Here is a 15,622-nt window from a genome sequence, read left to right as displayed (position 1 = left end):
ATTTGCTCAGCTTATCATGCGTCTTTACATGCTTGACCGCATGCACTAGACCTTTTGCAAGAAGTGCCGGTGCTAAGCTTTGGAAACGGTGTTTACGTGATTCTTTGCCCTTGCGCGAACACTGTGCAGAAGTGCTGCAGGCGTGTAGAAAGAACAAAGTGTTTGTACTATGCATATGCAATATCGTCAAAGTACCCACTTTAGGGCTCTTACCCCCCCCCCCGGACGGATACTGCATACTTCGGCTACAGCGGACGTTTTTTTCCGGATTCGGAGGGTCCGTTGTAACGGGCGTGGACTGTACTTGTTCGTTTGGTTAACAGTGCAATCGTGCAATTGTGGTTAACAGCACAATTGCAAGTATATCCCGTGTATTGTTGGTGTTGTTTATAAAATGCCTTTGTCTTGTGGTCGGGTTTACGTTGGCCAAACAAGCCGATGTGTAAATGTGCGTTTGAGAGTGCACTTTAATTCTTTGAAAGGTACACCCACATTTCATTTGTCCGATCACTGTCGTTCGTGTCCTACATGCTCCTGTCAGCCCCAGTTTGAAAAAACGTTCTTACTGTTCCGTCATTCTGATCAACTAATTCGCGAAATAATAGAGGTGTTCAATATAAACAGGCTTGGTGATGAGTGCATTAGTCAGGCTTCCGTTACTTTGCACGATAAAGAAGTGGCTTATATCTTGCTTGTTGTTGATACTATGTAGGTGCAAACTTGTTTCCTCCTTTTTATCTCTATCAGTGTTTGGTATGGCACGGATATTAGCGCATGTGCCGTTTCAGTGTTTTTTTTTATGTACATACGTCTTTTCGTTCAAATAAATTTCAGTTGATAGTCAGCGCTCGTCCTGTCTGGTTTCTTTCCTCGTGGATTTCATCCTACCACGCTGTTTTTTAAATCATGTCGGCGTACCAACTCCCCCAACTTTCCATCCTGCTAGAGTCTTCTGTTTATCTTCGCAAAAAGGTAGCACAATCAAATTTCCAGTGCTTTTTGTACATCCTAGGAGGTGTGGCAGTACCTCCCAGCGAGCATGCATTGTCATTATGGTGCAAAATTTCAGACGAAGGGTCGGAGCCGTACCGGTACTGCAAAGACCTTGCGGAACGGAAACCTGCCAACGTACATGTACGGCAAAAACCCTCAAAGGGTTAAGGGCAGGTCATGTACTACGCCTTCCATGTAGTTCAAGAAGGGCTTTCGGTTTTACCCGAATTTTACACCCCAAACATGCTTCGGAAAAATCAAATTACTGTATTTACTCACGTAATGAACCCACCTTTTTTCCAGAAAAGTTGGCATGAATTTGGGGCAAGGGTTCATTATGTGGGAAGAAATTGCAACAAATTTTTTAAAAGTTGAAATTCCACACAATAAAGTTGCTGAGAGAAACGAGTCAGAGCCTTACCATTTTCGTAAAAACACTTGGGTGATTATGTAATGGAATTTCTTTTTTATTCTGAACATGCCAGTGGCTCCCTACTCGCCATGGAGCTGTTCTCCCCACTGAAGTCGCTTGCGGCTTCACATTCGTAGTCCGCCCACAGCGCACCGTCTTCCGTGCCGTCAAGGCACTCCAAAACTTCTTTTCTCACACCCGGACACTTCCCTTTTTTGGGCCCACGAAACACACGACGATCCTTTTTCACCGTCCATAAACCGTGTTTTCGCCCATAGCGTACACGCAGTGGGTCAACTCTGAAGTGCCGCCCAGCCGCGCGGTTTCCATGTGCATCAACGCATGCTTCATCACCTTCAGTTTAAAACCGTTTGTGCTGCTCATGTACTGGCCAATCGCACGGCGCGCATCAGGAGCACAAAAAAAAGGTCTGAACACAGCTGAACAACACCACCTCAGAGCGTCATGGCGAAGTCGCAGAACAGCAAGAGCAGGGGAGTGCGAAGTACTTTTAGTGCTTTGTTCGCACGCCACCAAAACCAGCCGCAACGGCAAAGAGCAGGGAAGGAGTGCGGAGTACATTTTGCGCTCTGTTCGCATGCCGCAACGTTTTTATGGCGCAAGGTTTGTTTTGTGTTCAGCAGGTGGCGCACCGCAAGTGCACAATTTTTAAGTTGTGAACCACAGCATTCCCGCTCACGTCTCTGGCTACTGTTGAGATGTCTTTTTGTTGGAATGCGTTTTTAGCATTTCTGCGTGTACTGTGGCGTGATATCAAGTTACTGCGATCGTCTACAGCATCAGCAACCATGCTGAGATAAAATAATATCCCCACTGAATTTTTTTATTCAAGGTGACAAAAAAAGTAAATTCTCAAGAAGAAAAGTGGGGGAGGGTTCATAACACGAGTGGGTTCATTATGCAAGTAAATACGGTAAACTCAATTTGTCGTTTGTCGTTGAGGAAGAAGCTTTTCAAAGTAGTGATCTTGACAATCGTGCGCTGACTGTCCGCCGTTCTCAGCCAGTACTTGCTGGAAGCAAGCCCCACAAACGCAGATTCCGAACTCTCTGAGTATTGGCATGACTCTACCGCTAGCTACCTCAGACTGGGAAAAGCTGCACTGACATCGTTGGGCCTAGATAATGGAAGCTGTGTTGTCGAGAGAACTTGCTGCCAGTTGAGATACGTTCAACGATCAGACAGGTCTTGAATAGAGGCCGACATGTTGCGTATACTGGTGATAATGTATGTAAACAAGGATTAGTGAGAAATCTATTACCAGCTTTTCGTGAATAAAGTGTTTCATTTCTTAGAAGTTATCAATGCTCTTTACTGTCTTCATTACTGATTCATTTTCAAACAAATGCTTGATTTCAGAGAGCATTTGCTCGAAAACTCTGACGTCAGCTCGATTTACCCGCTTGAAACAAACTCTAATTTTGACGCATTATAGTGAAGGAGCTCATGATACCACTTAAAATTAACCAAGTGTAATACTGAGTACATCTGTAAATTTAACCCGAAAAAACCAGAATTTCCCAATGGTTTAAAAAAAAAAAAACGATGTCTCTCTCGATTATCAATTTGAAAAATAGCACCTGATTTTTACCCGTCAATTTTCAAAAAGCATAAAACCCAAAAATGAACAACCCTATTCACAGCCCAGGTGCAGCTCCGGCACGTCGAACTCCCAAAATTTAGAAGGCCGAGTCGGCTCTATTGCTTATCTTCCTCCTCCGTGTCTGGGCAGAGCACAAAATGCGACAAGTGGCCGAAGCAAGGCACCAGTGCTGTGCACTTTGGTACTACTGCACCAACTGTGGATTGCACTGAACCTTTTCTACAAGGACCTGTTTCAAGTGCAGGCAGGTTAAGTTGAACTCTGGCCACACATGTAACTGAATTGTTTTGGGTGTGGGGGAAAATTTTTGCTTACTTCCACTTGGTTCCATCTTCCTGGCCTGAAGAAAAAGATGCTCACAGTTTCGGCCTTGGTCCATTCCTCTGTGGGTAGAATGAACATATCGATAAAAAAGTGGATGAAAGGGAAATAAGGGAAGGAGGGTGAAATCTTTCACTCCAAAGAAGGAGGCAGGAAATCGTACAAGTGACCTGCTGCGGTAGCTCAGTGGCTAATGTGTTAAGCTGCTGAGCACGAGGACGCTGGTTCGATTCCCTGCGTTGTGTTGGTGCGTTAAACCCTACAATCAGTCAGTCAATCAAATCGTACAAGCGTAGATTATTCGGCAAATTCGTTCCGGAGGATCGATGGGAGTGCAATCTTTCTGCACTAGAAGGGAGGCAGCTACTGCGTGGTTTGCTGCTTCTGTAGGGCATACGTCATGGTTTAAGAAAAGAAAGACTGGCAGTTGGCTTCCCGGCTTGAACATGACAGCTACTGCGCAGAACCTCCACAGCTTCTTCGCACTTTGATGCAGTGTGTGCCAACATAAGGGGACGTATCTGTAGGGGGACAAAGATTGCAGGTCTGTTTGTAAGGCATTGTGATTGTATCTGCACTCTGTGAGCTCTGTACTGATCAAGGGTAGATAGCAAATAAGTGCCTCTGATACGCCCCAGTGCAGAAGGAAGAGCAGTTAATGTAGTAGTACCATGCAATAGTATGCCTGTTTCTGTAGATGATGAAAAAGTTCTGTGCTACTCGCTGAAATTTTTTGCTCCTTTAATTGTCGAGACGCGAGTTGGAGCTCATGGCGGGGGGGGGGGGAATGGCCTGTCGACTGGTTTTATACACATGTGCGATTTGACAGGGATGGCTCTAATGAGGCCTGTCCCACCGCAGTAAGTCCTATCGTCTGTAAAAAGCTTCGCCAGTGACAAGAATTTCTGCAGTTGTGTTTTCTCTTTTTCATCATGCAATTTATGTGCTTGTTAGGATCACGTAAATACGGTAAGTGATATTTTGAAGTGAATTTGTGTTTCTGCCGGGCTGTTTATCTGCACTGTTTGATTTTCTCCATTACAAAATGCCTGCACAAACGACAATTTCTCCCTGAACTATTTCGTTATTGCAAACTCCGGCTGTATAGTGCAAAAGCAGAGGTCGTGGCATGCAGGGAAAAAATGTCATCATGCGAACGCTAGACAGCTCCAAAACGAGACAAATAAAACTCGGCTCCAGTGTATGTATGTGTAAGGGCACGCATATGCAGTACTAATTCATAAGAGACTCGTAAAATTTCAGGATAAGTGGAGTTTCGAGTTGAGCAAAATGGCAAACATTTATGGGCAGGTCACTGAAATGAGAGCTCATGCTTGTACCAAAAGCTCCACTGCACAGGAGAGCTTTTGTAATAAAGGCAAAATTATTCGCAGGAAAAACATTCTTATTAGTGCGGAAGACAGAACTCAGTAAAATCGACAGTTGGGCTAGTTGGTGTTGATACATCGTTAAGTAGTGCTTGAAACAGGACAAAAGCAGAGAAGACACACACGACGGCGCTAACTCGCAACTGTTTTTATAACGGAAAAACACAAATATATACCGTATAATGCGGAATATAGGTCGAGGCAGAATATAGGTCGACCCCCTTACCTTGTAGCCGAAAAATTAAAAAAAAAATAATTAGGTACCAACCATTGTTTTATTGAGACTATAAGTTGTTTCGTCTCGGATTACTCATTTAAAACTGTCTGAAATATCGTCGGACGACTGCTTCTGGCTCGCTGTCGCCCACACAGTGGGTCGTCCTCGGTGCAGTCCAGGGAATTGCTTATGCAGCACTTCTTAAACACTCGCAAGACGATGTCATCATGAAGCAAGCGCAAAGCATGGGACACTCATGTGCAGATTGGAGCGACAGCCAGTCTGTGCAGGCAGTCAGCAAACATCTTTGGTTATCCATTCGTAGAGACATCGCACGACGCTAGCGGACAAAATTTGCCCCTTTCTACAGCAGCACAGGTGCCCAGAGCAGCGCCCATGAAACGAGGCCTTCCGAGCGTTGCATACCGAGAGCTGCCCCTTCAGCTAACGCCGCTAGCAACACTTCTTTTGGTGATACCGAACTGGCGCAACGCAGACACATCATTGGCCTTGGAAAACCCCCAACTTTTCTTTTAAACGCTGCTGTAAACTGGCACCAAGTGCTTAAACTCACTTTGAGCGACAAGAAAATTGCACGCATACATTCGCCGGCAGCGAGAGAAGCAACAAAACAAAGATGGCGCCGCATCCGATTGATGGGGGTGGCGATGGTGCCTTTGGGGTTTGGATGGGCTTGATGGGCTGCCCGGTCGCCAGATGAAAACTGCCAGTGACTGCAATATAGGTCGAGGGTTGACTTTTCGGCAAATTTTTCTGTAAAAAATCTCGACCTATATTCCGCATTATATGGTACTCAGAATGAACACGTGCCCAGGTCAACCCCTCGATAGTGCGGTTTGATAAACACAAGGTTACAATGGTTACAGGATTATGGCTCGATAAACACAAGATTACAGTGTTCACATACAATAAACAACCCACATAGCCCCTAAGTTAATGCACTCGATAAGAAAAGGAATTCTTTTCTTATCGAGTTAGCGCCGTCGTGTGTGTCTTCTCAGCTTTTGTCCTGTTTCAAGCGCTACTTTACGACGAAGAAAGAACTGCATAATGCTCGTCTGTTTCTGCGTTCGCATTTGGTCCCAGCAAAGCATTCTCGAATTGGATGAAAAACCGCTGCAGCAGCGGGAATTCCGAATTTGCCATTCACGACCACGTTTGCCATGTGGAGACCTTATCAGCTGCCCGTAGTTGACTCTGACTTGTCTTCTCTGTCAACATTTTGAGATATCTGCAGTCCCCTGAAACAATGTTTTGAGATAAGGGGGGAAATACATATCACCAATGGGGACGGGAAGAAATTTCTAGTTAACTGATATTTTGAGATACACAAGTTTGAGTTAGATTACTGTTTTGTCAAATGCATTGAATTGCTGTAACCCAAGAATTGAGCTAGTCTTCTATGGAGGCAAGTCGGTATGTTGCAATCGTATGCGGGCAGTTTGAAGTTTGATTCTTGTTGGATGTAATTATTTCTGGTCTAAATGTAATAATCACCTGATTATGTGTGACACACGTAAATCTTTTTTATGGCCAGGGTAAAGCTGTAAAGTTTTCATGTCTTGTGTCTTAATTTTAAATGGACAGGTGAAGTGGAAAGTTTTGCGTATTTTTGTTTACAGACAGCTTTCATATGCTGTCGTGCACAAAAGAAAGTGTTCGTATTCAAGTGGTTTCATTCAGAAAATCAACCATGAAAATTTAGGACTTGAGTCTCCTGAAGAAAGACATCAGTCCTGGGCCTTTTGGAAACAGAAGGGAAAACTGCAATAGTCCTGCCTTATTTCTCTCCCCCCCCACCCCCCACCCCCCCTCTTTCCCACTGTCTGAAAGGAGCGGAACTTGTACTGTGCTCTGCCCATTTGATGAGCGGCATGTTTGTATGCACACCCACCGTGGTGGCTTAGTGGCTGTGGGGTTGTGCTGCTGAGCCCAATGACGAGAGCTCGATTCCCGGCCACCCACTGCGGTGGCTCAGTGGCTAGGGCGTTGTGCTGCTGAGCACGAGGATGCGGGTTCGATTCCCAGCAGCAGGGACCACTTTTCTGATGGAGGTGAAAAGTGAAGACACGCGTGTGTACGAGATTTGGGCGCACGTTACAGGTCCCCAGGTGGTTAAAATTCATCCGGAGCCCTCCACTACGGTGCGCCTCATCGCATGCGTCACGTCGGCGTGTTTAGCCCTACGATCCATGAGTTGATTACTGGCCACGGTGGCCGCTTATCAGATGGAGGCAAGAAGTGAAAACGCCAGTGTGTCGAGATGTCAGCGCACATTCAAGCTACCCCCAGGTGGTGGAAACTAATCCGGAGCTGTCCACTACGGTGTGCCTCCTAGCCCGGGGGTAGTTTCGGTGTGACCTGACGATCGATCAGTATTTGTGGACACATGCAGTGCAGTGCTGGAGCAGCGAGATGCCTGGCGCGTTCAGTGCCCCGTGCGATGCCCTGACGGGAGTCTCCTCTGTGTGTCCGTCCGCAGGTGGTGGAGGCCGGTGAGGACAGACTGCCCAGCTGGCTGACCATGGAGCCCGGGCGGCGGCTGGTGGGCGTGCCCCTGCACCCAGACCTGGGCCCGCACTACCTGTCTGTCCAGGCCACGGGGGGAAGCCACGGTCAGTCAGTGAACCTCAGAAGGACGCTGAAGTGAGCTGGAAGCATTGGCCAGTGGCCTCACCAGATTAGGCTGGGGTGGAATGTGTCCCGAGTTTTGTTGCTGGCTTACGAGCATTGAGCTTCGGTCTAGGAGGAGTTTCTGCCCTATTTAAAGGCATTGCTTCAGAAAAGCAAAAAAATTGGCGCAGCTCGCACTAGTGGTGCACGGTTGGGGAAACAGCAGAGCTGGCGGCCCCTCTCCCTTCGTCGGAGACCCGACTGTTGCTCCTCACATACCGTATTTTCTAGCGTATAACCCGCACCAAAAATGCGAAAATTTCAGTGGCAATGTTGGAGTGCGGATAATATGCAGGGTTTTTCCTTTCGTGCAGCTTCACGGCAACGTGCGTTGTGCCGTGAAGACGACCTTGCGTACAACAGTGAGGACTTCGGCTCGAGTGATACCTCTAAGGAGAGGAGTGGCACTGAGTGATTCTACTTGCTAAATATACGCTTTTTCTGTCTACATAGTATGTGATATGTTGCTTGAGCAGTAGCTTTAGTGCAGCCTTTCCTGTATCAAATGTGCGGGCTATACGCGAGGATTTTTTTTTCCGGCGGGCTGAAAGTGGGGATGCGAGTTATATGCCGGGGCGGGTTATACGCGTGAAAATACGGTAGGTTGCTGAGCTTGCCGCTGAACGTTCGCCATGACTGGTAGCCCCGGATCGTTTTGTCCAGACTTTTGCATCGCTTCCAAAGTGGACCGTGTTAGTACGTACTACAACCCAGAGCAACTGGCTTCGCAAAATCCGCTTCTGTAGCGCAGACTCGGCGTCTGCGCTCCCCACTTCAGGTGCAAAGGCACGTGAATGGCAAGCAGAAGAGCACGCAAGAGATCATGCCACGAATGCTGGGCAGAGGGTTATCGAACGTCGAACTGGCCGATGCCGGGCACTCCATGAAGCGCACGCTCACGTGCATTCAGTATTTTTCCTTGGTATTTTTTTGCGAGCTCCTCACGTGCTGCAAGCCCACGGGCAAGCCAGGCTGACGTTTGGTGCTCCTCGCGGGGCACATACTCGCAGGTGTGTGCCTCTTGACTGGGCTGAGTTTTCTAGTAACGCTAGGTGGCTGAAATAAAAGCTCAAACAGGTCTGCCGTTAACAGAAAGCTCATAAAGCACCACTACCGAATCTCTTGTATGGCTGTCTTAAAATACAAAATGTTCACCCTTAATTTAAGGAGAGTCAAATATGAAATGTAGGTTTGCCGCCATCTAGCTTATAAGAAATTTGACTATGCATTCGAATCCCGCCACAACCAAATTGAGGGAACGTAGGAGAAATTTCGTTGAAGCGGAAATTCGTTGAGGCAAGATGTGACCCTACACACCACGGAAGGGCAAGAGAAATAGCCCCGTATATTATCCACAACATTCACTTCACAGTGCAATATTTAGAAAAACGAGTGACGTGCAATTAATATCGTGTTTATTCAGATAACAAGAGTACCAATGGCTGTCCATACCGAAACTGTTACCGACCGTAGCAATGTGTTGTACGCGGGGAAAAGCAAAAGCCAAAAATGATTAGCCAAGCACTGGCTGATTGACTGTGTTTGGATTAATGGATTAATCCAAAATGAGTCAAACCTCGCAATAATGAAACTGCCGGGTAAACGGAAAAAATTCGCTATTGTGAGAATTTCGTTGCCGCAACAATGAAATATGAACAGCAGGAAAAGTTCCCGTAAACCGAATATGTACTTCCGAAAGTTGATTATATTACTGGAAGCCTTGCCTTGCACCAACTTCACAGCTCAACTCTCACGCTACAGGAAGTGGTTCATTGCTAGTCATCGTACGCGCCTACGAATGATCGAGTCTAGTTAAACGCATGCAAAACATCCTGTGGTTTCGCCTTCTCTGCACGTTTTTCCTCTTGGTCCTCGGCACCGAGCATGCCTGAGCATGTTAGCAAAGTCCCGCTTCTTCTGCTGACGCACTTTGCCAGGCAGTGGCACCTTTTTGTTGTACAGTGTAGACCGCTTATAACGTATGTCGCGGGAGCCGCAAAAATCCGCACTATAAGCGGTACCGCACTATAACCAAAACGTGTGCGAATTCAACCAAATCGCCACCTACCTCTCAAGTCATCCTAAATTTTTTATCACCCAAACGCACAGCGCCTAAAACGAAGGAAGGGTCTTTATTTCGTATTATTTTTAACATCAGCGCCGCTTCTGCTGTGTCTCACACATTGCAAAAGCGCGGTCTTACAAACGGCGAGTGCGGCTTTAACTTCCATTGTGTTTGTGTTTTGAAAGACCATGGCTGCGTTTTTTTCCGTCTAGGAAGATGCCGCAGGACATGATAAGAAAGGCCAGCGGGATTTTTTTTTTTTACCCCACCTTGTGTTCACGATGCCGAAGGCGGCTACTTATCAGCGCAACGTACTGGTGGTGGAAATCTTCGCGTGGCTCGCTTGTTCGGGGAGAGCGGTGGCTTATCTGCACAACTTTCTAAAGCGTGAACCGCATGGAGCTATTTCTCGCGAAAACGTGCAGCGCACGCCGCAGGCGGGGCGACGGCGGCGCGGATACAACTGACGTAATGTGTGCGGCGCGGTAAGAGGCGGCAACATGGCGTCGGTACTGGCCGTGAAGTGGTGCAGGCAGCTCCAGCGACCACTTCTAACCGCTCGCTGAAATGCCGCCCGAGGCGCAAGCGAAGATGCTCATGCAAGAAAAGAGCTGATAATGTGACCGCAAAGTGGAATATAAACTGCCATTCACGCTGCTTGTGTAAGCGCCCATCAAAAAATACCGCGGTGGTAAGCCTAAACTAAAGCCCCTTCATCTGATCGAGGGACTTTAGCCTTAACACCTCTGGCGCGGCTAGCCGGCTCGGAGCGCTTTGAATCTCCCGCCATTAGGTGCGCGTCTTTCCATTGGTGCTAGTCGTCAGGCTCCTCCCACTGCCACGCGAAGAAGCCACCGCCAGCGCGGAATCGTAGACGCGAGGTGGAGACGAGCACGGAGACGCGAGCATGAAAAACACGCACCCGCAACGCCGATGTGCACAATTCGTGTGCAAAAACAGGCCATGCGGTTCACGATTAATAGAAACAACTTGCCACGCGCGGACGGGGAGCCGGTCGCTATCTTCCGAGGTGCATCAAGCAAGGACAGCTGTGGTTATCACGTACGCACGAACTAAAGGGTGCCTATTTTTTGCTTCTTGTCGAAGTTAGAGGAGAGCAAGGGGTGCGCGCTGCGTCAGATGGCCGATTTCATTTCTTTTTTTTTCTTTTGCTACCCTAAAACGATGCCCCAGCTGCGCCGGTCGATGAGCAGACCCGCCGAAAAACCGCACTATAAACGGTATGGTGCTTCCGCCAACCGCATCTTAAGCGGTATTCTTATGCATTGAGTTCTATGGGAGGCAAACCGGTGGTCACAAAAACCCGCGTTATATCCGGTCCCGCACTATAAGCGGTTACGTTATAAATGGTCTACACTGTAATGCTGTTCACAAAACCAAGTGAGCACCACTTTGTTGACGTCCACAAAGGCCGCAGCCGTCACTGTTTTGTTTTGCGCACCTGCGCCATTAAACAGCGACAGCTTGCTTTTCAAAATGGTAGTGTGAGCTGTAGGTGGTTCCAAAGTCGACGGTGCTATCCCATTTTTCTCTACTTGGGCCGCTGGCTTGTTTATGATGGCTGCATTATCTTGTAGCAGTAGAAACTTCCGTCCTTGGGCTTGTGGAGCCACCTTACCGAGAGCAAACATGCCGATCACTACTCGCGTAACAAACGCACGCATCGCACGCGTGCTGATCAGCAGTAGCCGACTAACGTAGCCCAAGCCAAAGCCATGCTGTGAGTCTATGCCGTGAGTCATCACCCTGACCATCCTTTGTCGCCTGTTGGTGGTGTCGCTGTGAGGCTGCCTCCATGGCCGCCTGCTGCAAGGGCTCGTTTGTAAACAGATGCAGTGGCGGCCATGCTAGCATTTACACAATTTGAGTCCAGAAAAATTGCATTTGAACACTTTTTGGAACTGTTCACCTGAAATGGGCATATAAAATGCCGACCAGGCTTTCAGCAAATTTCGTTAATGCGAGATCACAGATAAAAAAAACATTTCGTTGCTGTGAAATATGAAATACAGTTGAACCTCGTTATAAGAGACACTGATGTAAGAGACAAATGGGTATAAGAGACACTATTCACCCACATGGTTGGCTGCCCTATCTTTCCCATTAAATTGACCTCTTTTATTACAGACATTGGATGGAGAAGATTGGTTATAAGGGACAAGTCATCCTTGAAGTTTAATCAATAATCTCACTTTGTAACAGACATTTTAACTTCAGATGCAGAGCCACCAGTCACTAATTGCAGTTGTTTCCATTGTGGAAACACAGGTGGATGACAGACACCTGCAGTTGCTATTTATTATAACTTCAGCAAACACACAGTGGTTCAGTCAGCTATGAAATGACGATGAGAAGCCCTGCCAATGGAAATGCAACTTACAGAAGTGGTTGAAGCTTACTGCCATCCATTGGAGCACGACTGCACATGTGGGCTCTCCCACTCGCGTAGCTCCCAATCAAGAAGCACTGCAGATGTTGAGTCCTGCAAGCATAATGAATAGCCTGAGCACACAGCGGAAGAAGCTGTGCGCCCTGGCTATTCATCAGGCTTGTGAACTCAACATCTACGATTCATCTTCCACAAACAGTGAAAGGAAAGAAAGCTTGTAGAATCGGTTGTCAAAAACAGTAAATACAGTCATGAAGCAAACAAAGTTTCATAAATTCTGGGGCCAAACATAAATTAGAATGACTCTTGAAACATGCTGTAGCATTCTTTTGAGCTTATTTTAGTCATACGGTGCCCACATTGAACTAGGGTCTGATTAGTAAGTGAAAACATGGTTCCCTGCTTATAAGAGACATCTCGTATAAGAGACAGAAACTGCTTCCCGGTACGTGTCTCTTATAAAGGGGTTCAACTGTATGTCCATATATATGTCCATGGGCTTGTATGGACATGTGGAGATGCAAAAATATTTCGTTGCCATGGGAATTTTGCAGTTGTGGGATTTTGTTATCGCAGGGTTGACTGTAAACCATCTTCCTTCACTGATTTCTTTTTCTTGAAGCTCCTGCCCCATAACGGTGAGGCTTTGAAAAAAACCCGAACTGAAGTTGTTTTTGAATCCCTGCCAAATGTAGCCTTCACAAACCCTGACAACTTTACTGGTTCCCCGTTCGTTCAGTCAGTTGATAAATCAACTCCCGTCACTGGCAGATCAGTGTTTCTAATTATAAAATTTGTTGGGAATGTTGCAAGACCTCAAATCTTTTTGCATATATCTGAACGCACGCTAAACTCTAGGTCCCCTCGATTTGTCGTTTGGGCTGCCCAAAACAACCGGGAAGCATGTTCGTGTTTTTTTTCCCCCTCCCATAGAATTGCTATTGCGAGAGAAATTTTTGACTGCACATGAATTACGTGGAACTATTCGAGACTGGCAAATTTGAGACCATTTGTGAACGCTGCTTCTTAGAACAAACATTTTGATCTAACAGTCAGGCAGCACTTGTCTAGAACACATCCTCAGAAAAGGGGTGTGCCTCAAGGGGGGGAAGGGGGGGGGGTGCTTAGCTCCACACTTTTATTCACTAACATCAGCCGGGAAAGCATTGCCACCTGAAATGTTTTACTTGGTCTAGGCATGAGATGTTCATGTACGTTTGGCGTCCTGTAACCTTCATATAAACCGCACATGCAATGTGTTAACAAACTTGCGAAGTAAGCTGATGAGAATTGCGAGGTCAGTCCTGAAATGAGTGCCCATGTTATATCCCCGAAGCAGCATGGCATCCGACAAGATCCTGGTGTTTAGGTTATGCAAGTAGTTTCTTGTAGAAGAACTCATGCTTTGGGGTATATACTAGACAGCTTAGATGTACAGTGTAGACCGGTTATAACATATGTCACGGGAGCCTCAAAAATCCGCACTATAAGCAATACCGTGCTATAAGCAAAACAAGCACAAATCGAACCACCTTGCAACCTATGCCTCAGTCACTCCTTGTTTATCATCGCTTAAAGGAGCCATGAAGAGAAAACACAAGTTTGGTTCATTCAAAAGATTGCCTCGTTAGAATCATACTGACACCACTTTTAACGTAGACTTCGCTCTAATAAGCTACATAATTAGGAAAAACGGGAATGGTCATGCGACCCACCAGCTCATTTCCCGCAACAGAACCTGTGATGTCACATGGGCTAAGCTCTGCGATTGGCGGAGGCTGACAGAAGCAGACGCAAATTAGGTAGAGCTTACAAACTAGACGAACGAGCGATTTGCGGTTAAATTTAGGGCACGTTCTTTACAAAGCAATAGGAATGATGGGACAAACAGTGGAAGTTACGAAAGCACATGTAAACATAGAAGTACTGATGCGTTCTGCTGTTCGTACTGCGCACAGCATGCTTTGGTTTAGCTGCATAGCACTATGGGGCTTGGGGTTGTCTCAGACGACACTGGCCGATTGACGCAAGCAACGGTGCCTTACGTGACCCCATTTGTCGAGCGAGCACTGTTTCAGGGAACGAATATTTTCTCCCAGAACAAAAACAAGCCAGGTTTAAATGCGGGCAAAAACAAACCAAACGCTTGCCACGGTATGGTGGCGCCATCTAGGTTACGGAACGTAAAGAAACGTGGGAACAAACCAACACCGCTACAGGGTGGAGACAACCTTTGAACGGTCCCGTGCCGCCGCAATTGGGCCAACGGGCTCAACGCGTTATTCTTTTCGTTTCCCACGAGACCTAGCAACGCGAAACAGACAATATGATTCAAACTTCTTCAGTAAACCGCGTTGCGGCGATAATTTTAGCGCGGTTTTGACACAATGACTTGCTTCGGCGGCGAGCGAGCAACCGAACATGGCGGCGCCAGCGTTACGTGTCTCTACCCTGTACGGCGGATGCGTGAATGAAGGTACTCTAGGCTGCAGAGCGGTCGGTTCCCGTGATGTCACTTGGGACCACGAAAACGCACGATTGAGCGGGAAAATCAAAATTTTAACCTAAATTGTTTAATTTCTCAGTGAATAAAGCACCGTTTGTATCCGGACAAGCGCTGGGGGCACTATAAAACACGAAATCTTTCGAATAAAACCAACTTGCATTTTCTCTTCATGGCTCCTTTAAATGAACACCACTTAAAAACACAGGCACAGTGTGTTTGTTTTGTAATTTTTTCCCCCATTCAGATGCTCCCACACACTTACCAATTGCAAGCGTGAGGGAGCACGTCTCGATTTCTTAGCATCTAGAGGGGGAGATGGGGGGTCAGTCGTAAGCTGGTGAGACAACACGATAAGAACACAAGGCAAATTTCTTTCTTCTCTCTTTTTTTTTTCCACCCTACCTTGCGTTGGCAATGCTGACGTGGTTGCATATCAGCCCAACGTACAGGTATCGAAAACCTCCCACATCACTCATGACCTGGCTGGCTATAGTTAGATGTTGGGAAAGAGAAAGTGGGGTCGCTAATCTTCGAACAATTGACGGCGAACGCAGGGCCTCGCTATCTTCAAAGGTGCGCCAAAAGAAAGGGCAATTGTGGTTATCACATGAGGGCAAACGAAACACGTGAATTAAAGGGTGCCAATTTTTTTCTTTTCTGCTTCTAAGTTAGAGGAGAGCAGGGACCGTGCTGCTGCATGAGATGGCTGATTCTATCCTTTTTTTTTTTTCTTTTTTGCAACCATAAAAATACGCCCCAGCTGCACCGCTTGATCGGCGGACCAGCCAAGAAACCGCACTATAAACGGTGTTGTGCTTCGGGGGAACAGCGTTTTAAAGGCCAACTGCACTCAAAATTCCAACTTCTCGATAAGTTATTTCGGTGTAGTCTGCCTGAAAACGCTGCGAGATACAAGATATGGCAGCTGAAATATGCGTAGCCACGGTGCAAACGACCATCAAAAATCTGATATTTTAAAATTGAAATTGAGG

At 46.8% G+C, this 15,622-nt stretch overlaps 1 protein-coding gene across 1 annotated transcript in view; it reads left to right on the top strand.

The window, feature by feature from the left end:
* Positions 1–15,622, top strand: part of Dg (Dystroglycan) — a 51,775-nt gene that overhangs the window by 21,302 nt on the left and 14,851 nt on the right. The window contains exon 3 of the mRNA XM_077682752.1: positions 7,459–7,591. Within this exon, the coding sequence (XP_077538878.1) occupies positions 7,459–7,591 (133 nt within the window). The remainder of the gene's footprint in view (positions 1–7,458; positions 7,592–15,622) is intronic.

This window comes from Haemaphysalis longicornis, unplaced genomic scaffold, assembly GCF_048455015.1.
Source record: "Haemaphysalis longicornis isolate Haplotype H1 unplaced genomic scaffold, Haemaphysalis longicornis Haplotype H1 scaffold_9, whole genome shotgun sequence".
NCBI classification, from domain to species: Eukaryota; Metazoa; Arthropoda; class Arachnida; order Ixodida; family Ixodidae; genus Haemaphysalis; species Haemaphysalis longicornis.
Note: the sequence above shows the minus strand (reverse complement) of the source record. Positions and strands in the feature narration are given on the sequence as shown.